Source organism: Fringilla coelebs (assembly GCF_963513975.1).
Source record: "Fringilla coelebs genome assembly, chromosome: 14".
Lineage (NCBI taxonomy): Eukaryota > Metazoa > Chordata > Aves > Passeriformes > Fringillidae > Fringilla > Fringilla coelebs.
In genome coordinates this window covers 8,471,487-8,495,583 of record NC_140040.1, presented here as the reverse complement: position 1 = coordinate 8,495,583, position 24,097 = coordinate 8,471,487, and the positions used below count along the sequence as shown (strand labels likewise).

Sequence of the window (24,097 nt, the reverse complement as noted above, 5' to 3'; positions counted from 1 at the left end):
CTATTCCTTTTTTACCCCCACAATATACAGCAGGTGGATTGGCTATAAGGACAAAACATTTCCAGGACATGGGTGGGTGATGCTTCCCACAGCAATCACTCTGTGGTTCCCATCTGGTTCTGGGAGCCAGCACTGCTTCAGGTTTAGCTTTTGTAGTGAAATGTTGGGATGTCCAGGTTCATTTAGCCCCATCAGACAGACCTTAAATGTATGAACTCACTTGCTTAAACTGTTAGCAAGTAAATGCTTTGTTTCCAGAAGCATTAGCACCATCAGGCCTGCTGACCCTGAAGGGGTCTGAGGGCACTGCCTGCCCCCCCTAGATCTGACCCTGTGATCCAGAGCACCCAGGAGATCCAGCCCAGATTAACCCCTTTACAGATCTATTTGAATCACGTCTTTCCTTTAGCAAACAAATTAGGTTTATATTGTTAAAATACTGTTGTTGTAAAATACCATCAGATATATAGGTATTTTTAGTGTTTTAAAATGCTTCCTGCTTTTTTTTGCAGTTCAGTCCCCCGGTTTGCACAAACCACTGCCAAGCCAGAGTGACTGCAGCTTGCACGTGAGCCCAGAATCTGGCCCCAGGCCCATGCCAGCTTTTCAGCAGCTGGGGACAAACAAGGGAGCTGCTGTTATCCTTCAGCTCTCAGGGCACCTGTGCAGGGCAGATGGAGCCTGGGCAGGAGACTGATACCTGAGCTTGAGCAACGGAGACCCAAATCATGCTTTGATTGGCACAGAACCGCTCGTGGACTTGGGAAATGCTGCTTCATTCTCTCTACCTCCCCAAACTCTCAGCAGCAGCAGCACTACAGGGAAAAGCTGACAAGTGCCAGCCGGGACCCACCGGCCTCGCCTGTGTCAGCCACAAGCCACGCAGGGGCTTCAAGCCACCACATGGCCTCCATCCCTAATGGTCCAGAGAGACACATCCATCCCAGCCCTCGGGCAGCTCTGGAGCCACCTGAACGGAGTATTTCTGACAGATCCTCACGAACACGAGACACCAAGGCACCGAGCTGGGTGGGCGGCCTTGCGGCGGGGACACCTGCAAGCGCCAAGGTGTCGGCAAGCCCCGGCCGGCGCTCCCCGCACAGCCCCTGTCCCGCGCGGCCTCGGGGCCGGCACGGCTCGGGCGGGCCCGCACAAACAGCAGCCACTACGGGGAAGTGCCGCCGGCCATTCCAGGGGGCTGTTGGGATTACTTTCGCCTTCCCGTTTCCCCGCCCGCAGCAGGGTGCGAGCGGCGCCGCGCCCGGGCGGAAGTGTCGGGGCCGAGGCCGGCGCTGAGGAGGTAACGCCGCCCGGGGCCGCCGGGCCGGGGCTGCCGCGGGCAGGGGGCCGGGGCCGGGGCCGGGCGGTCCCGCCGGGACAGCTGGAGGGGCCGGGCTGGAGGGGCCGCGCTGCGGGCCCGCGGTGCCGGGCTGGGGGGACAGCCGGGCACCGAGCGGACAGCCGGGCAGGGGACACGCGGCGCGGCGCGGCGGGACGGGGCCGGCGGCTGCTCCGGCCCTTTTCCCGCAGGGACAGCCCCCTCCCAGGCAGGCTGTGACGGGAATTGAGCCGCAGCGGCCTGGCGCCTGCAGAAGTCAGCGAAAAGGCAATAGCCGTGATCGCAAACGTGGCTTGCCGTCCGGGGCTGGTTTTTGGAAGCACCCACAGCGGTTTGAGCGCGGAGCGGGGACTGGGATGGGGCAGGGCTCACTGGACGGGAGGATTCACCCGCTGGGTAACACTGCAGAGGCACAAGAAAAAAGGGCATAAACAAAACAGAGGGGTAGCCCTGGGTGATAGAGCACCGAATGCTTTGGGTTGGAAGGGACCTCTCCAAGGCCATCTAGTTCAACTCCTCTCTGGTGACTGGGAAATCTTCAGCTGGGCTCTCAGAGCCCAGCCCACCCTGGCCTTGAATATTTTCAGAGATGGGGCATCCACAGGCTCTGGGCCTGTGAATTACCAGGGAACCAGGACCTTAAGGAGAACGTCTCTGGTTGCAATGGGGCTTCAGTCCATGGGAGCATGCCAGAGCCAGGACTGCTGCGTGGTCCCTGGAGCACTTAAATCATTTCACATTTTGCCAGCTTGGCTAGTCAGAGGCACAGAGACTGAAACTCTGTTTCAGAGTATCTTTGGACTATAAAACGAATGGACTGGTGGAAAATGAAAGCAAAGCTTTGTGAGCTTCTGTCTTTGGGATAGGGTGTCCCACTGTGGTGTGCTTTCCAGAGTAACAGTAAACCCCGCCCAAAGGCTACACTTGCTTTAGCAACATCAGCACTGCTCTAAGAAATGAAGAGTAAATCCCCCTAAGTCTGTTGTGCTTGTGCTGCAGCACTCCCCTGGCATCAGGCCATTTCCCTTATGGTCTCTGAGCTTGCCTGTGTGATTTTGTAGGGTGCTGAAGATGGCAGGCAGCTCCCCTCCTTGGACTGGCAGTGCTTACCTCTTCCTTCAGTCCACCTGCAAGACCATCGCTCTGCCGTCCCTCTACGAGAGCTCCCAGAAGAAGCCTTGTGTGTTCAAGGCCCTGAAGCTGGCATTAGCAGGTACCCATCCTCTGGTGTCTTGGTGTGCAGTGCCTTTCTTTAATCTCACCCTCATGGGTAAGGAAAGCTCATGCTCACTCTGTATAAGAAAGGCAGTAAAGTGGAGGAAGCTCAGCAGAGGTTCACCAAGATGTTTGGGGGCTGGAGTACCTTTCCTGTGAGGAGAGGCTGAGGGAGTTGGACCTGTTGAGCTTGGGGAAGAGAAGGTTTCAGAGGACCTACCAACAGCCTGCTGATAGCTGTGGGAGGGAGAGATGGAGCCTCACTGTTCATAGTCGTGCATGGGGAATGAGAGGCGAGAGGCACAAATTGAAATGAGAGGTAGACACCAAATAAAGGACAAATGTTTTCCCCATTAAGACAGCCAGGCAGTTGCCCAGAGTGACTGTGTACTTTCCATCCTCAAGGGCTTTCAAATGGGACTGGATAAAGCCCTGAGCAACTGGTTCTGACCTCAGAGCTGACCCTGCTTTACATAGGAGGTTGGGCTAGACACTGCCTGGGCTTCCTTCCAACTTGAACCATCCTATGAATTATCCAACTTTATGAATGTTTGTTTAAACCCATTTATGTAACAGAGGAAAAGATTGCAATTGCTGTGAAAGAAGATTTAATTGCTGTCTTTATACCACCACAGAAACATGATTCCTGCTTTGAGAAGCTGGTTTTTAAATCAAGTGATAGCCAATATAAATTCATTTCTATTCAAATTCTGATATAAACAGACACACATTAGCTTGAGGTGTATATAACCCTATATACATCAAAAAATTACTTGAGATGCAAATAGCTATACAACTATAGTTCTCTATTCACCCTTGCACCAAGCACACTGCAGAATAATAGTAATTTTAAGAGTTTGTCACACTTACCCAGAAAGACTCTAATGGTGTTCTTTACCTGTCACACAGCTGAGACTCTGTTGTCTAATCGGGCTTGTCTAACTATTCTGCAGTTTCTTCTGGAAATCATGGAAATACAGGCCTGCTCATTCTGCAACTCAAATACAGGAAACAGGAAGCAAGCTGCCTGACACAATTGTCCAGTTAGGCTTGATTTATGGCTGCTTTGTGGCACTGAAATGTGAATCTACTCACATTTAAAGGACAGCTCACAAAACTGAAATCCTACCATGCTTATTCAGACCCGAAAAGGACATGAAATGTTAAGCTGTCTGAGGTTTCATGCAGAAATGCCTGCAAAGTCCCATCTTTTGAGGTAGCTTTACAGCTGTCTTGTATGCTCTTCATAAAGGTTTCCATGTCTGTGCAGCCTTCCCTCCACAGCCCTCCTGCCATATTATGGAAATAGGAGTTGTGGAGTTGTGGATGGGTGTGGGTCTGGGTGGGCTGGCTCATGCCTGGACTGTGACTGTGCTCCCTTCTCCCTGCCAGACTCCACTGGCAGTGTGAATGGTGTGGACATGCTCAAGGTGCACTGCAGCCACCCCCACCTGATAGTGCAGCTGAGGTTCTGCAGGCTCGAGAACTGCCGCCGCTTCCTGCGCAGCTACCGCGAAGGAGCGCTCCAGAAATCCCTCCAGAGCCACCTCCAGCTCTCCTTGGCCACAACCATGGTGCCTCTGGAAGTGGAGCTGAAGGCTGGCAGTGAGCACCTTGACAAGATGCTGAAGGATGAGGATCGTTGCCTGGAGTGCATCTACAGAGAAAAGGTGAGTGGGAGAGGGAGGGAGGCTGTACAGCAATGAGGAGGGGTGGCACTGGGCTTGCAGAGGTGGGTGCAAATCTTGTTCTGATTCAGCTTCAACTTCTCAGTCCTTCAGCTCTTAACTCTAATGTGGAGAAATAGCTCTGCCCTTGCTCAGAAAAGAGCTGTGCACTTTTCTGGAAGGGCAGTAGAGTTACCGAAAGCAGCCTGCAAAGATCCTGCTGACTCTCTGTGCCTTCTGTGTATAACAGCTAGTGTGGCTGTTAACCCCACTAAGACAAGGAGTTCTAGACAGTGCAGCTGACAGCACAAGTGTGCCTCAGTACAGCTGTCAGGCAGGCAGAGAGGAGCAGCCCTGGCTGGAGCCATCACTGCTCTGCAGCTCCCTCCCCTGCCTCACCCAACACCTCCTCCCAGAGTGACAAAGGTAACCTCACCTGGAAACGAGCAGTGGAAGCAAGTGCAAACATTGCACATCACACATTGCACAAAAACTTGTGTCAGAGTGGGAACACAGCATCTGCTGCCAGCAGGGGTAGGCTGCCCTTCTGAAGAAAAAGTCTCTCTCATCTGACATTTGGCTCATTGCACACTTTGGCACTGCACTCTAATCCTGCTTGCAAGAACAGTGAGATCTTGTCATCTCACTACAAGGCACTTGATATGATTAAACTCACCACCTTGTTCCCCTCCTCTCTTTTCCATCTGGAACTTTAGCTCTGGTTCCTCTAAATGGTCCTGAGAAACAGGCACTCACTATCAGTCAGGAATATTAGGCACAAGAGCTTGTGTTTCCAGGTTGCTTTTCTGTAAGCACAGAGAATAAATTCAAATCTTTCATCTCCAAACCAAACCACATGTGATATCCCATACCCTGTGAACTGTAGCTTGCTGCTCCCTCCCTGTGCTGAACTAGCTGACTGGACAAAAGAAATGGGCCTATTCTCAGTTCCCAAAAGTGACTCAGTCTGACCCTGCCTAACAGTGCAACAGGCAGAAAGAAAGATGGAACACAGTCTTCAGCAGCTGAGAGCAGTGCTGGGTACCTGCTGTAAGTGAGCTGAACCAGTGTTTACCTCTGATTGAGGCACAGCACTGCCAGGTTTGACTCTTCCCATGTGCTTTGCCTTCTTTACTACTTTTCTCATTACCTGTTTTTTGGAGGTCAGACTAATTTTTTCTTGACTAGTGAAAAAAACTGGCTTGGTGAGGAGCCAGGAACAACAAACCTTAGGGAGCAGAGGGGCAGAGGGAGAGAGAAGGTGGGTAACAGGAGCTGCCTGCTTGGGTGGCCATGAGCTGTTGGATCAGATCACTCTGTTTGTGGGTCTCACCCTCATAGGGAGTTGGGAGAAGCCTTGCTGCCTGCAGTGCACCCTAGTTCTTCCAGAGGGCTGCTGGAAACTAACATGTGCTAGTAGCAGTTTTGTGGAACTTGTAAGCACTCACTGGTGCAGGTGAGAAACCCAGGGGAAGAGATTGTCTATTTCATATCACATTACAGATTCAAATCCACTTACAGCCATTCTATTACAGCCAGAGCTCCACTAGACCACCTCACTGGGCTGGCTGACAGCTCGTGCTATATCTCATTGCTTCTCTCTTGACCTCAGCAAGACAGCTTTGCAGGCTGGTGGCCCTGGCAGAGTCACTGATGCTGTCTGTGTTACAGCCTGACCGCCTGCCGGACGAGGAGATCACAGAGCTGGAGGAATGCCTCAAGAGCCTGATGCTTCACCAGAGCACCAACAACAATGTAGCTGGAAAAGACTGCTCATCTCTGAAGTCCCCATCGCAGCCCAATCCTCCTCAAGGCAGCTCCCTTCCCACACAGCTCACCTTCATCTTTCAGGGACAACAGTTTGGTGAGTAGCTAGAGCTGACCAACAGAGCCCTTGGTCTGCCTCACAGCCCAGGAGGGAGAATTTTCATGACTACATGTTGGGGTCTACCTCAGCTAAAGCAAGGACTTCCCAGCATCCCATAAGAAAGGAATTACAGTAGTCCTAAGATATTGCCATGATGCTTCACATCAGGCCTCAATCTGTTTTCTTTTCTGGGCTGGCACAGAACCAGATGTTTCAGAGTTTGTGTCCCTTCCAGGTTCCTCACATTTTAAAATTAATAGTGAAAGGAAGAACAGAAAGTATTTTTCTCTTCTTCTATGTCACTTGGTTGAGGTGAGTTAGTAGTGTAGGTTGGATCAGACTGGGGAAGTTATTGGGACATCCTCAGCCCTGCTTTCAGACAGGACTGATTTGTCCAGGCTCCCTCAGTTCACAGCTGGCTTTGGGGTCTGTCCCTACAGGGAGCTTTCAGAGAGTCTCAACAGCAATATCAGCTTGAGATAAGCTAGATCATTTCTGAGCTTGCTTAAGCTGTGTACGGTCTCCAGTGCTAAACAGCTGAGGAGGGAGCTCCTGTCAGCATTTCAGTGTTTTGAGGATGTTTAGATAGGGAACAGGAGACTTTGTCAGAAAGGCCTTACGAAGTTGCCTTTGAAAGGCTAAAACAAATGAAGAGGGTGTCCATCCAAAAAAAAAAAAAAAAAAAAGAGCTCTGGCAAACCAGAGGACAGTTTTGAGAGAGAAAAAAAAGAATAGGCCTTGCCAAGCTTGCAGGGTAGGGACAAGCCCAGATGCTTTGTTGTTGTGGGAGGATTTCTGTAAGGGAACAGCTGGGCAAGACAGGGAGCTCAGACTCCCTGCTCCACAGAATTCTGACCAAACCTTGAACTGGCCCCAGCTGCATCACATCAGCCATGAAACTTCTGTGTCTTACCTGGCCTCTGCCCCTTTCAGACAACAGAACAATCACACCAGACGACCACCAGAAGTTTGCCAAGTCCGTGTCCAAGAAGTGGAAGCAAGTGGGTCGCTCTCTGCAGAGGTCCTGCCGGGCCCTGCGTGACCCCGCCATTGACAACCTGGCGCTGGAGTTCGACCGGGAGGGACTCTATGAACAAGCCTACCAGATGCTCCTCAGGTTCATCCAGTCCGAGGGCAAGAGGGCCACCATAGCACGGCTGATCACTGCCCTGGAGGAGAACGGTCTCGTCAGCTTGGCTGAGGAGCTCCTGGGCCTCCATTCCAGTGAGCACTGCTCCTAGAGCCCAGAGGACAGTGCCATTGCTAAGGACTTTCCTGCTTTAGCTACTGTATGAAACTGCTGCCAGTGTCTGGGAATGTAAAGTCCTGACTATCACCACAGGCTTCCATCGAGGTGGAAATGCTCAGGGGAAAGGTTCTGTGTTTGCAGAAGCCAGCATGGACCTCTGACTTGCCTTATTTCATTGTGTTTCCAGAAATATAGCACTACCTTCCTGTGAACTGGCGAGAGGCTTTCACCCTGACTTCCTTCAGGACTGTGATAGGGAAGCAGCGAGACAGAGAGCCCTAGGGAAGAATTAGGGAGAGGAGAAAAGCAAGCAAGTCTTCTCATAGAATTTCTTCTCTACAGAATTTCTCAGGCTGTGTCCAGGGCATCACCTGGAGAGCTGCAATATATTTTTACATAGAAAACATTTTTGCCCTCAGCCATGACATCAAGAAAAAGGAGAAAGTAAGGAAATGTCAATTTTATGTTATTTTCCTTCTTTGTTTGAAGAACAAAGAACATTCATGGCCAGAGTATCTGTTCTGCCCTGCTCTGATATAGCTCCTTCCCACCTCTCACCACCTGAAGGCTTTCCTTCTACCTGGGACAGCCACAGTCTTCCAAAGGGCAAAAGATTGCTGCTGTACAACAAATGGCAGACACTGAACAAACAATATGGACAAACTCAAATTCAGACAATGATTGTCAGCATGTTCTCATCTGTGGTAGACAGTAATATGTTGATTAGCTCTTGCCTGCCAGCCTGAGGGAGCCTGCAGCTATGGAAAGCAAAACACAGTGCTGGAAGGAAAAGAGTCTCCTCATTAGCAAGGTACCTGTGGAGCCTGGTTTGGAACTGCTGCCCTCAGGGCATTGCAGCATCAAACACCATCTTCAGACCACGGAGCTGAGCAGTCACCACACCCAGCTGGCTGCTCCTGCCTTCACTCACTTCCTGACCACCCTCAGCCTGCTGGGCCCCTGGAGGGGACAGCCCACCCTGCTGTGTCCCACAGGTGTCAGGACCTGCAGAGAGCCTTTCCCTGCTGTCACTGTGTGACAATCAAACATCAGCTGCCACCGTGCCTTGATTTACCTGCACTGATTTTTAGGGTAAAAATGGTTTAAGAGACAAATCTCCCAAACCCCAGGGCTGACTCCTGCTTTCAGTTCCTGTGGGAGAAGCTGAGTGTCTCCTGGGATGGCTGATGCAGACTGCAACAGAGCAGCTGCACTTCTGCTGTGACAAAGCACAGAGCAACGAGTGTCTGGCATGACATGGATCCTGTAAAGCAGAACAGCAGCTCAATTACCTTTGCCATATTCCCAGTGCTTTCCTGATAGGTTTTTACTAATACTTTTCCATTAATTCCATACTTTTTCTCCCTTCCCATCTGTGGGAATAGCCAGTGGGCCATGAAAATGTTTTCAGGTGCAGAGGGGGACTCCAGCCACACACACAAAGTCTGTGTGCACATGACAATATCAGGCTGCTAGCAGTCATTAGAGGAACAACTTTGAGGCCTTTTAAACCCCAACTCACATCGTACTCCTTCCCTGGAGTCAAAGTGCTGAATCAGTAAGGAGGAAGATAACCTCAGATCCAGGTGTGGGCTCAGATCCAAGCTTCTGCGGCTGGAGACGTTCCTGTACCTTCTGCTGGAACGCCTGAGCATCAGTCACTGGAGACCTGCATGGGCAGGATTTAGATGGCCTTTGGGCCAGCTGGGGTCCACATGCCTCAGATGAGCTGAGTATCACATCCTTAGTGTAAGCCAGGGAAGCATGACTTGTTTTCTGTAGATTTTGAACCCCTGAAGTTACATAGCGAATCAGGAAAAGAAGGCGGCTACATATGGGGAGAAGGTTTTCAGGGTGTGAGTGAATCTGTTTCCATCTTGCCCATACCTTCCAAGGAAGCAGGACTTCATGCAGGCACCATCTCTGCAAAGACTGTGGCTCTATCACCTTTTATTAAACCATTTTTTATCAGTGCCATTGCAGTTTCCTCCCCTCCATTCCTGCTCCACATGCTACCCTCTCCCTTCCAGTAGTACCAGTCCTCTTCCCAAAATGAGGCAATTACCTCTCTGACAGTTTTGCTTTTGGAACCAACACAGTGGTGCTGATCTTGCCTAATTTAGGCTGCTGTGGCTCCATACCTCAAAGTATTTAGCTTTCCTACCAAACCCCAGCTGGGGAACTCTGGCAGAAACCCCCCTGACAAATTGTATTTTAAAAAATTAAAAAATCAGAAACTTGAAAATTACTTTAAGAGCAAGAAGTTTGCTCTTGATTTTGCAGAAATTACTTTTTTAAGAAAAGTAATTGTTGTTATATACCATATGCATATGACCTTATTGTTTAAGAAAAGAAGGTCATATGCATAGCCTGTTGTCTCATTTACAATTAATTTTTCTAAGCTCTCAGACCAGCTATATGTGCACAACTTGCATATATGGTTATAAGGCAGCCACTGAGTAGTGAGAATTACTAGTTTTTGTAGCTTCTGTTAATGCTCAAAATGAGAAAGTCTTATTATTCAGCATTTACTTCAAGTCCAAAAAACTTTTTAACTGCTGTTACTGTTTTACAGAGATGTAAAACAGTAACCATGAATGCTTTCTTCTGAATGTAAATGTTTTCTTTTTGCCAGTAATTGGCATGTGTATTTCCTCTTACTCACATGTTCCCTGTTAGAATTCCCTGTCAGAAGTGCCATCAAGTGCTGGAGCCCCTGGTAATAACCTTTCTGGAATGTCTTAATCTCCAACAGCATTCACAGGTGCCTTCATTGCAGAGACTTGAAGGAAAAGGGTTTTTCAGTGATATTCCATGGTGAAATTGTCTCCAGCACATGGCATGGTTTGGGACATAGCAGTGGCTGTTTCATACCTCCTTTTCCAGAGCAATCATCATCCTGGTGGGAGATAAGCCATGGACAGTGCTGCTGCTGGAGAAATTTGCCTTATCCCAGTACCTGCTCTTCTCCATATATTGAGATATATCTGTGCAAAAGAAAAATTCAGGGGTGATGCTAGTGTTTCAGAATCAAACTCAATACTAAAAGCAAATAAAGGTGCTAATCAGTTGCATACAAAAAACATAACACAAGCAGCAGAAATCAGGCCAAAATGTGCTTACAGGGAGAGATCCAATAGGAGTTTTTTTTCTGGTACAGATTGGTTTTGTCATTTTAACCATGTTTCAGATATGAAGGAGCCTCCAATCAGTCAGAAGGAATAAAAGATCCATCCAAAGGAGAATTTGAATGATTTGTTTGGGCATAGCTGACCTACAGTGTTCAAACAGATGATAACAAAGAGGAGAGTGAAGTTAAAACACTCACCAGGTATACTTTGACATGGGGCATCTGATAGAAGCAAACCTGACAGGATCACCTGATACAAAATTGTCCCAAAGGAAAAGATCTGTTTATTTTGCCTTTCATTTCAAAGGCAGGTTGAGCATTGAGCAGCTGTCCTGCTGTCTGGGTCACTGTCTCCCCTCTGTGTTCCCAAGGAACCACACCCCGACAGCTGCCCACAGACTCTGAAACCAGGAGTGAGCATGGGCAGAATGAGGAGCCTCAAATTCACTTAAACTGATGATTTAGTTAAGCTGAAAATTCTGGTGAACCTCTGGTATTGTATTTGGTATCCTTAAACCAAGGAGGTACCAGAAGAGGGATCAGAGGTTTTCTGAGTCTGACCCACATATTGGAGTGTGTGCATGACACTGGTGCTTTACACTGGACAGGGGGCTGGCCACGTCTCTTTTGTATGGAGATGGACTCAAACAGTGAAGCAATTTAAGGCCTTGAGTCAAAAAATATGGGTTTTTTTCCTCTCTGGATTGAATTTTAAACCCCCTGAAGGGAGCTGGCTGTACATCTCTAACAGAAACCCGTATGAGATGTGTGGTTAATGTTTTTTAGTTTTCAGTGGAAAAATCCCTTGCTGAACCATCTGATTCCAAATTCCCATGTAATTCAGCATCAGATCTGGATCAGCCATCTACAGCTATGGACTGCAATGCCAGGCATACTTGGGTCTAGGACATTCAGCCTCCAAAGAATTGTCTTTTACAGAAAAAGCTCTTTGGTATATATTTTTTCCCCATTCTTTTTTATAAATAAATATATACTTTTGCTGAAAACTGCCTCAGAGACTTTCATTGAACACTTAACTGCAGTAGAAGAGCAGGGGTCACTGAAGTTCTGGCCACATTTGGTGATCACCATCTCCAGAGGAGCATCTAGCGTGAGGGTGGCTGCTCTGCCCAAAGTCACATGTTCCTCCTGACACGCCAAGGCTGGTGTCCCACCTGCAAGGGAACAGCTCTGATTACAAAACCAAGGCAAGCCTCTGGTTTGTTCAGTTTCCAGTCACTGCTTTGATGAGCCTTTTTCAGCCAGCCTGGCCAGAAGGGAGGTTTGTCCCAGCCCTGGCACCTGGAGGAGCTCACTGTGTTTCTTTCAGTGCTGTTGGATACCTGGGACTCCTCTGAGGCCACAGCACCTCTGTAATCTCCAGTACCTCACTCCCAATGAGCTCTCTCACAAGGCTGCCCCACAGGAGGGGAGACAAGGAGCTGGGGTATAAAATCTCCAGCAGCTTTGCATGGGAAACCACTGGCTCACCTGAAGCTGAATCCAGGGAAACTCCTTTTGCCATGAACTGGAGCAGTGATGTATTTTACCCTATCTCTTAAGTCTCAAACACTGAAAATCACAAGATCAGCCGTTTATCTACCACAAAGCTGAATTCCCAACTACATGGCAAAAAAGTAGAGTTAGGTTTTTTTTCTTCTGTTACAGGTTTTCAAAGGGACCCTTGAATCTGTCTTCAGCCTCTGCACTGCTCAGCTCACACATCCTCCCATCATTTCCCTACTAGGAGAAAAAGAAACAACCCCCAAGTGAATTTAACTTCTGAGCTGAACAAATTTGACTCTTTGCAGAAGTAAATACAAGGGAATTAAAAGAAAAAAGCCAAAGTATAGAAGGAAAAGAAAAAGAAACTCAGAAAAATCAATACATTTCCTATTGAAAAAAATTACGGCGGGGCGGTGGCAAAGAAAAAGCCGGCCTTTTAGCAGAATTGGTGCGAGTCCCCAACCTGGCTGCGCATTCTCCCTCCCGACACCTCCGCCCTGTCCCGCCGGGGCCATCGGCGCTCCCCGGCCCCATCACGTGTCCGGCCTTGGCCGGGACCCGCGGCCCGCTCTGCCCGCCGGGCTCCCCGCGCTGCGGGGCTGCGGCTCTGCTCGGGCCGCCCCGCTCCCTCTCCCGCTCCCGGTCCCATTCCAGTCCCGCTCCCAGCTCCGCTCCTGGCCCGATCCCAGCCACACTCCCAGCCCCGTTCCCAGCCCCATCCCGGCCCCGTTCCCAGCCCCATCCCAGTCCCGCTCCCGGCCCCATCCCAGCCCCGCCGCACCGGCCCGGGCAGCTCCGCTCGCTGCCGGCCGGAGCGGCCCCGAGCCCCAGCGCTGCTCGGCGCCCCCAGGGTTTCCCGGGCTTCGCTGGAAGGCTGAGCGATGTCTCTCACTAACCACATCCAGATGTGCCTGCTTGGCAGCCCGCTGCACAGCCGGTACCGAGGGGACGCAGGATCGGCGCTATCAAATGGGCTGTAAGTATCTATTAAGTGTGTTTGATCTCGGTGGGTTGGGGAGGGTTGTGCAGCGAGCAGGGCGGACTGGAGTCTGTCCCTACCGCTTCCCTTTGCTCCCAGCTTTTCTTTTCGCCTTGCTGCTCTTGAATGTTCCGTGCGGCAGCCCGGGCCGTGATGGTTAACACGCAGCAGGCTCGGCTGCAGGCTCCAGCCCCGAGACATCTGCTTTACTCTTTACTTCCAAAGAACTTTCTTTGAGCGTTTAGGCTGTTTTTACAAAAGTGTGGGGCTTCTTTAGACAATGCCTGCAGTGCTCCGAGACAGGGTTTCCTCACAACCACAAACATGTTCCAGTGGCGGCACGTTGCATTTACAAGCCATTCTTCATCAATAAAAGGACATGAATCTCCCCCATGTTACACTGTGGTATGCTTTGAGCAAAACATGGGAATTTTCAAGCTCTCTAGGGTCACAAAAATAGAAAACAATCTAGCCCCTGTGAATCATCAGGCAGTTACTGATATTTTTAATAGCTTTTGGGTGGATTCTGATAAATTTATGTGTTGGGTATAATCTTGAAATTAGTGGGGCGCATCAGCTTGTAGTCCCTGTCCCATCACCCATAGATGTAACAATACATCCATGCTACTGCACTGCAGTTGCTTGGGTTTGGGGTGCATTGGGCAAATTATTTATCAGAAAAGGGTCTGAGAGCTGAAGAGGTGGCAAGCACTGCAGCCCAGGTAGGGCTGGGAAAGGAAGGTGTTTGTTTCAGTTTCTTACCCCTTCACAAATTGCTTTACTCCCCTGCTGGGGCCTAGAGAAATTAATGTTTGAAAAAGAGACAGCAGGTTCCTCACCTTGGCTACTCGGGACGGACCTGTCTCCCCAAAGCACTCGGTGTGAGTTGGGCTGCTGAGCCCTCTGCCATTCTGAAAATCAGACTCCCAGCAACAAGACTGCGTCTGAAGGTAGGACAGTACCTCTGGAGGCTGCTGAGCCTGCAGGAGGTTGTTGGGCTTCACCTTCTCCTACCTTGCAGGTGGCTGAGCACCTGTTAGAGGTGTGGGGCCCTGGGCCCAGCCCGGGTGCCTGGCACAGCTCCGTGCTCAGCTCCGTGCTGTGCAGGCACTGCCCTGCCCCGGGAGGGACAGAGAGCAGCAGGCACTGCCTAACCAGCTGCAGCCCCAGACTGTGCCCTGAGTGCTTCCACTGGGCCAGCAGGGCCAGGGGAGCAGGGGCTGGCAGCCAGCAGGGCAGGGGAGCAGGGGCTGGCAGCCAGCCTTCCCTGAGCTCAGTCCTGCAGGCAGCTGCTCCTCCAGGGTCAGCAGGGCTCCCATGGGACTGCAATCCCCACCAAGGAGGGGCCAGTTCCTCTCTGGGACCCCTGCACTTGGAAACAGACACCTCAAGAGCCTCACACAGCAGCTCTGCAGCTCCTCTGTGTTTGAGCTTCTACACTTCACAGAAGTTTCTGACTGGGCTGGAAGGTGAGAGAGGCGACCGAGCAGCCATTTGCAAGCAGTGATCCAACGTGACTGGCATTGCAAAGGGAAGGCTGGCAGTGCCAGCAGGAGAAATTGCAATAAAATGGGACCAGCCAGCTGGGAAGCTGATCAAGCTACATATTTGAGCACTGAGGCAGGCAGATAAATAAGGCACCCTGTCCTGTAACAGCATGGATCTCATCCATTCGTTTGCTCTGGCCTGGAAAAAAATTTAAAATGCCCTGAAAAGCAGCTCTGACAGGAAAGCTGGAAATTGTCCTTGGAGCAGGGCCTGCATTTTTGTTACCTGCTTCCTCAGTATTTGACTCAACAGAGCTTTTGCCTCCAGGTGCTACAGCAAAACCAGCAGCAGTGATGCTGCAGTGCTGTGACTGTGGCACTGGGAGCAGTGTCTGAGCTGGGCACTGAGCCTCTGCTCCTCTCCCTGTGCTCCCTCGGGTCTGGTTCAGAAACCCAGCTCCTGGGACAGCTCTCAAGCACGCAGCTAATTAAATCCTACAGCCTGCTCTCAGTTTGTTTATAGACTTCAGAACTTGTAAGCAGTTGAATAGGATGAGTTTTTATCTGGTAAGGCAGCACAGCAAGTGTTTTGGTTACTTCATTTTTCTAGGGCTTTGCACTTACCAACGTGCCAGAAGGGATCTTTGTATTTCAGCCACCTCTGTCTTCTAATCAAGAAGATCAAATAATTCAGCATCACTTTATGATCCTGTAACTCCAAATGAGACCTCTTCACAAACACCCTGAAATGCAGAGAGGGGTTGTTCAACACCAGGGCACTTAAAGCAATAACTTTGATGAGGTTATTGACTTTGCCTAGAGTAGGGCAGTAGAAAAGCAAAGAAAGAAACAAACAAACCCCAAACCCATGGAGGAATAAAAGCCATTGCATGACACCCAAACAGAGAAGTGGAACGCAGCTTCTTCCCCTGCTCCAACACAAAAGGCTACTTTTCCCCTTCAAACACTTCAAGCTCAGCTTAAATTATTAAACTCAAGTTGCTTCATGCAAGTTTTTGTGTGTGGGGCAGAACAAAGCCCATTTACATGACCCCACATGTGTCAGCACTGGAAGCTGACACAGTTCCCTGTGGGTACCCCAAAGAGTCCAGATGAGGTTTTGCCAGGTTTTACATCAGGACAAGATTGAGAACTTGAAGCCATGCCCTTTGCACTTCAGGTTCCTGTAGAAGGGTAGGAGAAGGATGGAGCCCAGTGCAGCTTGAAGAGAGCAAAATGTGATTCCTCACCCAAAACAACACTTCCCATATCAGTGTGTTCAGCAAGACATTTAAATTAAAGTGGTGCAGGCACAGGAGCCAAACACTCTCCCAGCCCTCAGGGGTGCAGGGGATGGGACCAAGGGTGTCAGTGGGAAGATGCAGCCTCCAGGGCTGCAGGCACTGCAGAATTCTTGGTGCCAGCATCCTGCTCTGGTGGGTCAAAGCTCACCTGCACACGTCTGTCCCACACAGCCCCAGCTGCAGCACGGGCAGAGGGTATGTCATTATTGCTTCTTCAACAGTGGCAGGACTCTTCCTGAGGCAGAGGAACAAGGTGAGGAGGATCCTGGGAGTTTGCTTTGCTCTTGCTGAGTGAATCTGGGTGGAAAAATTCCTGTAAGCAAGGCAGGAGAGGGACATGTGTACAGACTTTTCCCCTTGCAGGCCAGAGCCCGGGCAGGTCTCAGTATCCAGCACTGGCTGCTACAAGATGACTTTGTTCTTGTGGAATGCATTCAGCAAACATGAAATGAAAACAAATATCCCAAACCTGAAGCATTGCCTCCAAGTATCCCCACCACCAGGATTATACAATCTTCTCTGATGATCACAAAAATCCTCATCAAACCCATCAGTGCTGGATCCCCCACACTTTCTTTAGCTCATTTTATGGACAGACAGATAGGACACCTTCACCAGCAGCCAGAGCTCCACGTTTCATGGGCACTGTGTCCCTCTGCTGCCCAGTCCAAACCTACCAGTGGCAGCTCCAGCATCAGGAGTGAGGAGAGGAGTCAGGAGGGAGCTGGAAGCGCTCCCCCTGCAGCAGGGAGGAGCTGGCCCAAGGACACCCCACAGCTGTGCTTGGTGGGGATGGATGTTTCTGTCAGCCAGGCTGGGATGAGTGGGCAGCAGAGCTCGTTGCTGGTTTTGTGCCCCTGTGCTCAGTGCATCATGTTTTCAGCTTCATCATCTCAGCTGCTTTTCCCAGGGCTGGCTGGATCAAATAACCCCTCCTCAAGGCACAAAGCAGTGTGCCAGAATCACCAAGGCTTCTTGACTGAATCTGAAGACAGGATCCAGAGGATTTTTTCCCACTTTGGCCCTGAGCAGAAGTGCCAAGTGATGGAGATGTGATGACTGCTGCAAAAAAAAAAAAGCCAGGATGGGCTCAAGGTTTCCTATCACTGGGCTAGCAATTTATTTTTTTCTTATCATCACTTGACTGCTTTTTATTGCAGCTGTTCTTGGCCATATTTCAGAATCCTCCTCTCAAATAAATGAAAACCAGGCAGAGGACTGGGCCCTCTGCCTGAGTGTGCAGCAGCACAGGTCAGACTCCCTGCCTGGATGCTCATCAGGGTGCCATGCCCAGCTCTGGCCACTTCAGCTTTGCAGCCTTTTGTTGTCTCTTGGGCTCTGCAGGCTGTGCCCCCAGGTTCTTCCAGCTCATTCCCTATTCATGGCTGCCCATCTTGCCAGCTCGTGGATATGGCACCTGTCAGCCTCCTCCTCCTGCCCAGCTCAGCCCTCTGACACTGCTGGTGCTCAGCCCAGGATGGAGCATCCCCAGCCTTCCCCAGGACCCCTGTCCTGGGCAGACCAGCCCCATTATCCCTTTCAGACCAGACTCAACACCCCACTGTGTCCATCCCCTCACAGCCAACACAAAGAGGGACAGCTGCCTGTTTTTCCAAGCTGGGAGGACACAAGAGGCAGTGCTGGCAGCCAGGCCATTCCTCAAGGCCCTGAGTGATGCAGCAGTTTGTAAACCCAGCTTGGATGGAGGTTCCCCACAGCAGCAGAGGAAGCAGAGGTGCCTCTGCCTCAGACACTCAGGGATGTGCTGTGCTGAGAAACACTGCTGTGCTCTCATCTCTTTCCTTTGGCATCAGATATTTCCTGCTCTCTTTGATAGCCCTGTAATTCTTTTCCCCTGGTGTCAAGGTGGATGAATAATCCTTTTGGCTTTAGGACCTGCCAGAGCATCTGCCAGAATCATCACTCCCTCTGTATTCGAGAGCAGAACAGCTTTTCCCACACTGACATCCATGGATAGAGCTTACACCACTGTAATAATCAAGGGTATTTTCCTTCCAAAGAAGGAAATACCTAACAAAGACTGGAAAATCCATATAATTAGATCAAGGAATGACTTCAAGGGCTGGCAACTTCATTTGAAAATGAGAGGTCTGTATTCAGCACTGAACTGTTTTATTTCAGCGTGGAAATCACTCTTTCGGATCCTTTACTTTCAATAAAAGAAAACACAGAGGAAAATCTGGGCTATCTGCCCAGGCTTGTAACAATTCAGGGTTTTTCTTGGCTTTTCCAAGGGCACTTACTGCCAGATTCTGAGATGCAGTATGAAGCTGCAAGCCATGGAAATTACGAGTTTCATGACGCGCATTTTATTCCAAACCCTTGTCGATAACATTAAACACAGGAAAAATCCAGGACTTTCATCCAGCCCCTTAGTTACCATCTGAAGCCTGGCAGCTGAAATAAGATCAAACTTTTGCATAGAAAAAGAAATTTGCTGTTACTGTGAAGAAAGAGAGGGGACTTCAGATGTGAAATGCAAACCAAGATCCTATACGTGTCAGCAGGGACTGTTTCATGAGGCTGAGCAGGGTTATGAGCCAAGCCACGTGGCAGAAAGAACATAAACAGAAAACAGATCCTGCATATTCTAAACATTTGAACAACAATTTACAAAAGATCTGAGAAAACTGTTCAATCCTGCTATTAGTAACAAAGTTATGCCAGTGAAAACGTCTGCCTAGGAGAGGAGTGAAAGGTAAACAAAAAAAGCTAACAAATGAAGAAAAGCCTCTGTCAGAGAGCAGGAAAAGGCAAGAAACAAGGCCTAAGGAAAAAACCCATGGTCATCAGGACAAGGCCAATGTGATTTTAAAGCCACCAGGAATGCAAAGAGCCTTACACCAAGGCATGGGTATGCCCAAATAATGATTTCATAAATCATGGAGACAAAGAGAATAAGGTCAGTAAACATTTTGGAGCTTGGGAAAAAGATATGCAATAGCATATGATGGTGAAATACTCTATTTCAACAGTACCTTGGAGGTGAAGCTAACCAGTACTGAAAAAGCACAGTATTTAAATAATGATGTCCAAACAATGTGCATCTAAGAATTTTAAAGAATTTTGGGGAAGAAATCAACTGGTATAATAATTTTTTTCCTCTTAAGTCTTAAAATATTTCTTAGATACCACAGGTACCACTGCTTTATTACTTCATTATTACAGACTCATCCATCTAATTTTGAGTTTGAAAACTTAACATTATGGCTGATACAAAATGGTTAATCAAAAATTAGCAAGGGATCCAGTCCAGGACAGTGAAAGGAGATTTGGTGAAAACAGATTCCACCAAATTCTTACCAAGCATTTGCACCTTGTCCTATCACTGTAAGCCTTGTCAAACATCCCTCTCCAGCTGTTTTTATCCCAGAAGTCATCTTTGGATATGATCTCAGCTAATTCAGGACAGAGAGCTGTAATACCTTCACTGAGTACAGCACAGGCAGGAGAGAGCCACAAATCCCACATGACCATGATGCATTGTTAGTGGAGGTATAAAATACTTACATGCACTGTGGGGAAATCTTTGGGTGGGGCTCAACTTCGTTTTTGCTGAGGACAGGAAGAATGATGATGGTGATGAGAAGGGGTCATGGGGATGATGATGGTCTCTCACCTCCTCCTGGAGCAGCTGTGGGGTCCCTCTGTCCAGCTCTGCTGTTGCTGCTGCAGGGAGTGGCTGCAGGGTGATGAGAGGACATGCTGCTTGCTGCCTTCTTACTACACTTCCATTCTCATTTTGTTTGCAGCTGAAGAACTGATCAAATAAGACAGAAGATCTCCAGGAAAAGTGTAAGTGAAGAAAAATCCTGTATTTCAAAAGGCAGCTTCACCTATCATACATGAACAAAATTTTCCTAACACCATGCTCTGTCTTGCTTCTGCATATTGGGATTTATTTCCCCACCCCTCACTTAGGGGTTAGGGTGATTTGGCAAAGGAAAAACACCCCTGGGCCCTTCTAACCTTATTAATGGAAGTTACTTACAGTGGTTTAATATTTTATAAAGAATACTGGCAGGAGAAAGGTCCTGTGTGAATTCCAGATTGTACCCAATGTATTCATTTTGAGTACAAATTTCAGTTTAACAAAAGTTGGCTCCATGTGCAGGGAGACACCAGCAGCACACTGCCATGAAGAGCCTGCCCTTCAGCAGTCACCTCTGGGTCTCCCTGGTTTGAGTCAGAAAGGATAAAAGCAGCAAGTAATGGTTGTCAAGCTAGGAAAAAAAAAGGTAATTATTTATGGGAGAAAGGCATCATTCATCATTTTCCACTTTGCTTTTTTTCCCAATGAAATCTCTGAAATGACAAAACCCATTCAGCAGTAAGGGATGCAGGATTTTGGGCTGTGCTTAGAGGGTGGTTTTCAGGATGATGGATGACTGCTTGGCCAGGGCACAGAGCTGGCTGGCACTGGGATCAGCAGTAAGTTTGCAACCCTGTGTGCCTTCTGACAAGCTCCTCAATGTCTCTGTGCTTGTGTGAGTTAAATGTGCTTTGCTGCTGGGTTTTTAAATGATGTTTAGTCTTGCCTGCCTGCTTCAGACCTGCCAAATCCTCACTGCTGACAGACTCTGTGTTTATTTGCAGATGGGCAGTGGTGCCAGGCAGCTCAAACACAGCTTTTAGCAGTCCCAGGAACAGCGGAGAGACAATGAGAGTTCGCCTCAAAGGGGATGTGATCTGTACCCTCCTCCTGCTGGTGGCGCTTTGTTCTTTGCTCTACTCCCAGCTGGAACACTTGCTCCCGGCAGGAAAGAAGGAGCCAGCACAGAACAAACCTCGAGTGGCACCAAAATTATTCTCTGATCCCAGAGCACCTCGGAGGCCGATGCCAGCAGAGGCAACTGCACCCAGACCCCAAGTTACCCCTGTCATGAGACCAACAGAAGTGGCTAAAACCAGGCTCCAAACTACAACTCCGCCCCCGCTGACTGATTCTGCCTTCAACTTCAAGCTCTATCTCCTAAACAAGGATAACAGGAACTTCAATCTCCTCATTAACCAGCCCAGGAAATGCCGGAAACCACCGGGAGGTCCCTTCCTGCTCATTGCTATCAAATCAGTAGTTGAGGACTTTGACAGGCGTGAGATTGTCCGCAAAACTTGGGGCAGGGAGGGTTTGGTGAATGGGGAGCAGATCCAGCGAGTGTTCCTGCTGGGAACACCAAAGAATAGGACAGTGCTGGCAACATGGGAGACCCTGATGCACCAGGAGAGTCAGACGTACCGGGACATTTTACTCTGGGACTTCATGGACACTTTCTTCAACCTGACCCTGAAGGAGATTCACTTCCTGAGCTGGGCTGCTGAATTCTGCCACAACGTGAAATTTATATTCAAAGGCGACGCTGATGTTTTTGTCAATGTCGAGAACATCGTAGATTTCCTCAAGAGGCACGATCCCACTGAAGATCTCTTTGTTGGGGACATCATCTACAACGCCCGTCCCATCCGCGCGCGGGAGAGCAAGTACTACATCCCCGAGAGCATGTACGGGCTGAGCATCTACCCCGCCTATGCTGGGGGAGGAGGGTTCCTGCTGTCCAGCTGCACCATGAGGAAGCTCTCCAGGGCTTGCAGAGAAGTGGAGCTGTTCCCCATTGATGATGTCTTTTTGGGCATGTGCTTACAGAGAATCAGCCTCAAGCCCGTTTTACACGAAGGGTTCAAGACCTTTGGCATTGTTAAGCCTTCTGCTGCCCCACACCTACAGACCTTTGATCCCTGTTTTTACAAGGATCTCATGGTGGTTCACAGCCTGAAGGTTGCTGAGATCTGGCTGATGTGGAACCTGCTCCACAGCCCACGGCTTTCCTGTACTCAGAAGAAGCAGGTGAAGAAGCCTTTCCAGTGGAAGAAGAAAGCTCAGATAACAACACCAGCATCACCCCTCAGATAACGCAGGCAGAGTGCAGCACACGCAGCAAACCAGCCAAGGAAGGGAGCCTGGAACTGACACTGCCCAACACACCAACTCTCCAAGTATTTTAGCACATGCTATTTACAACACTGAGAGAGGACAACAAACAATTACAGGAATTTGCCCAAATTCCACATTTGCACATCCACATCATGTGGGTCCCTCTTGTAGAAATGAGTCCAAACAATCATAAGTATATATAATTTATTATTATTTATTAGCATTATAGTAGTGCTTAGTGGGACAGTGTGTAAAAGGACACTGAAAAATGCAGCCCTTGGACATTTTTCAGCATGGTCAGAAGTGTGAGAATGAAAGAAGAGATAGGGTGAGAACAGACACCAGGGAGCACAGGGATCATTGTCAACTTCCTTCTTGACTTGGACTCATTGAAAAATGACCAGACACAAAGTGGAGTACAGGAAATCGAGTCCCCTTAGTGTCTGCTCAGATCACATCACTGCTGCCTGGTTGGTTTTCCACAGGCCTTGTAAGAAGAGAACAACAAACAGCTCTTGAAATGGGGTCCTACAGTTGCAGTTCAGGTGGATTACAAGAAATCAAACTGGATGCTGAGGCTGGCATGGCCTCAGCATCCATGGTAAGTAGATGACTGGAAAGGAGCAGGCTAAAGGACCTTTAGAGAAAGGACAAGAACTTCAAATTGATCACTTTGAGTCTTGATTTTTCATCATTCTTCTCAGTTCAGATATCTGCTCTATTGACATGCTCAATATTCAGGGGACCAGTGGAGCAGGTTTTGGCACTTCCCTGAGCTCAGGCTCTCTGCACTGCACTAACTGACATTCATGGAGAATTCAGAAGTCATCGACAGTATTTGATCACTCTCATGATCTGACCCAGATTTTCAGAAGGTTTGCATCTGGAGAGATCCTTTGGCCTCTGCTCATAAGTGTAACCCCACACAGAGCTTGCATCACATTTGGGAGCTGCTTCAAACCAAAGAGTGCACTGTGCTGGTTTCTACAGACCTTGGGCTCTTGCTTGGCACAGTCAGCTGCAGAGGGCAGCCAGGACTCTCGTACTGCTGCAAATGTCATGTGAAGGGAGAAAGTTTTCAGACAAAAGGACTTCAGAATAAAAGTCCATCTAAATTTATTGCAAGAAATCAAAACCACACAGCAATCTTTCTGTTGGCTGTCCAAGGTTCAGTCAGGAACTTTGTGAGTATTTTAAGCATCAGACAAGAACACTGAATTGCTCAGTTTTTCAAAGTACAGTCCAGACTTTGATGCATTTTGTTTTTCCCAACAGCAGACTACCTTAGAAGAATATACTTTTATCAGACATCAAAGCAGAAGTGAATTCCTCTAAATCAGGGTTACAAAGCTGTGAAATTCATGGGACAAAGAGTCTGAATTCACCTCTGATACTGTGTTTGTTAATTCTTTTACAAGTTTTTACCTCCTCAACAAAACTCCTGTCCATCAGAGAGCCCCTCAGGATGGCACATCCACACAGCTTCAAAGGAAACTACAATCAGTCACAAAAGCCCAAAGTTCCTTTCCCTTGCACAGAGCCTGGAGCACAGCTGCATTTCATATCCGTGGGTGAGCTCCCTCCCTCCCTCCCTCCCTGCAGCACTTGGGGCTCAGTGCTGGTACTGACAATGCACAGAGAGAGCAGCAGGCTGGGAAACAGCAGCTTTACACATGGGTAATCTTCATCATGAGTTCAGGCCTTACAACAATGTATTTCCAAGAAAAGCTCAGCTTTATAGAAATGGAAAGATTTCTTCCTTTCAGATATTTTCAGGATATAATCCTGAAATACAAAATGTTCACGTGAGCTTCAATAGGAGCTTTGCAGGGTGTGGAACTAAGCCAAAGCCTCACTGGTAGGACAAAGTCACCCCTGCTAATATGTGTGATACATGTGTATTTATGAGACTATACAGAAATGTATTACCTGGGAGTAGTTTACAGTTTGGGAAAATATTTATACCATCATTAAAAGACAGCATGCAGATGTGCCTCTAGTTGTCAGAGTGAGTTTGTCAAGTACACCTGCACACATGTTGTAAGACTAAAACCACAGGGATTTTTCGTGAAGACAGTAACGTGAAAAATACATTATTCATTATTTTGGATAACTTGGTAAGTGTTTCCTTATGCTGGACTTATTTTAATGGCAACGACAGAAAAATAAACAGAGTTTACCTTGCAATTTCCTATGAGGCAGCTAGTCAGGTTCAGCAGTCCTCCTAGTTTTGTTTAAAAAGAAGAGGACTGGGTTTGTGGGGCAGAGTGGTTGCCAAACCATGGTTGGTAAATCGGTTCTTCTACAGGAGGGTCAGTGTTTTCTACTGAGGCTTCTATGCTATTTACTGGAGCACTAAGGGCTTCTAAATGGTAAACTTCAGGAGGGGGAGATGAGCTTGAAA

At 48.7% G+C, this 24,097-nt stretch overlaps 2 protein-coding genes across 2 annotated transcripts; both read left to right on the top strand.

Annotated features, from left to right (window-relative positions):
* Positions 1-1,268: 1,268 nt before the first annotated feature.
* On the top strand, positions 1,269-11,378 carry TRADD (TNFRSF1A associated via death domain). The gene is made up of 5 exons (XM_084214910.1): positions 1,269-1,300; positions 2,401-2,552; positions 3,947-4,224; positions 5,893-6,085; positions 7,022-11,378. Exons 2-5 carry the CDS (start codon positions 2,411-2,413, stop codon positions 7,327-7,329), a joined length of 921 nt encoding a protein of 306 aa, XP_084071036.1. The 5' UTR covers positions 1,269-1,300; positions 2,401-2,410; the 3' UTR covers positions 7,330-11,378.
* A 1,147-nt stretch (positions 11,379-12,525) lies between these two features.
* On the top strand, positions 12,526-23,788 carry B3GNT9 (UDP-GlcNAc:betaGal beta-1,3-N-acetylglucosaminyltransferase 9). Its single transcript, XM_084215184.1, has 3 exons — positions 12,526-12,949; positions 19,517-19,559; positions 20,361-23,788. Exon 3 carries the CDS (start codon positions 20,425-20,427, stop codon positions 21,670-21,672), a length of 1,248 nt encoding a protein of 415 aa, XP_084071310.1. The 5' UTR covers positions 12,526-12,949; positions 19,517-19,559; positions 20,361-20,424; the 3' UTR covers positions 21,673-23,788.
* The last annotated feature ends 309 nt before the right edge of the window (positions 23,789-24,097 follow it).

Bases quoted from the DNA above. Each gene is read 5' to 3' on its own strand.
- B3GNT9 (XM_084215184.1), top strand. From the start codon at position 20,425: ATGAGAGTTCGCCTCAAAGGGGATGTGATCTGTACCCTCCTCCTGCTG.
- TRADD (XM_084214910.1), top strand. From the start codon at position 2,411: ATGGCAGGCAGCTCCCCTCCTTGGACTGGCAGTGCTTACCTCTTCCTT. The intron at 2,553-3,946 runs GTACCCATCCTC...TCTCCCTGCCAG, and splicing joins CCTGAAGCTGGCATTAGCAG to ACTCCACTGGCAGTGTGAAT. The intron at 6,086-7,021 runs GTGAGTAGCTAG...TGCCCCTTTCAG, and splicing joins CTTTCAGGGACAACAGTTTG to ACAACAGAACAATCACACCA.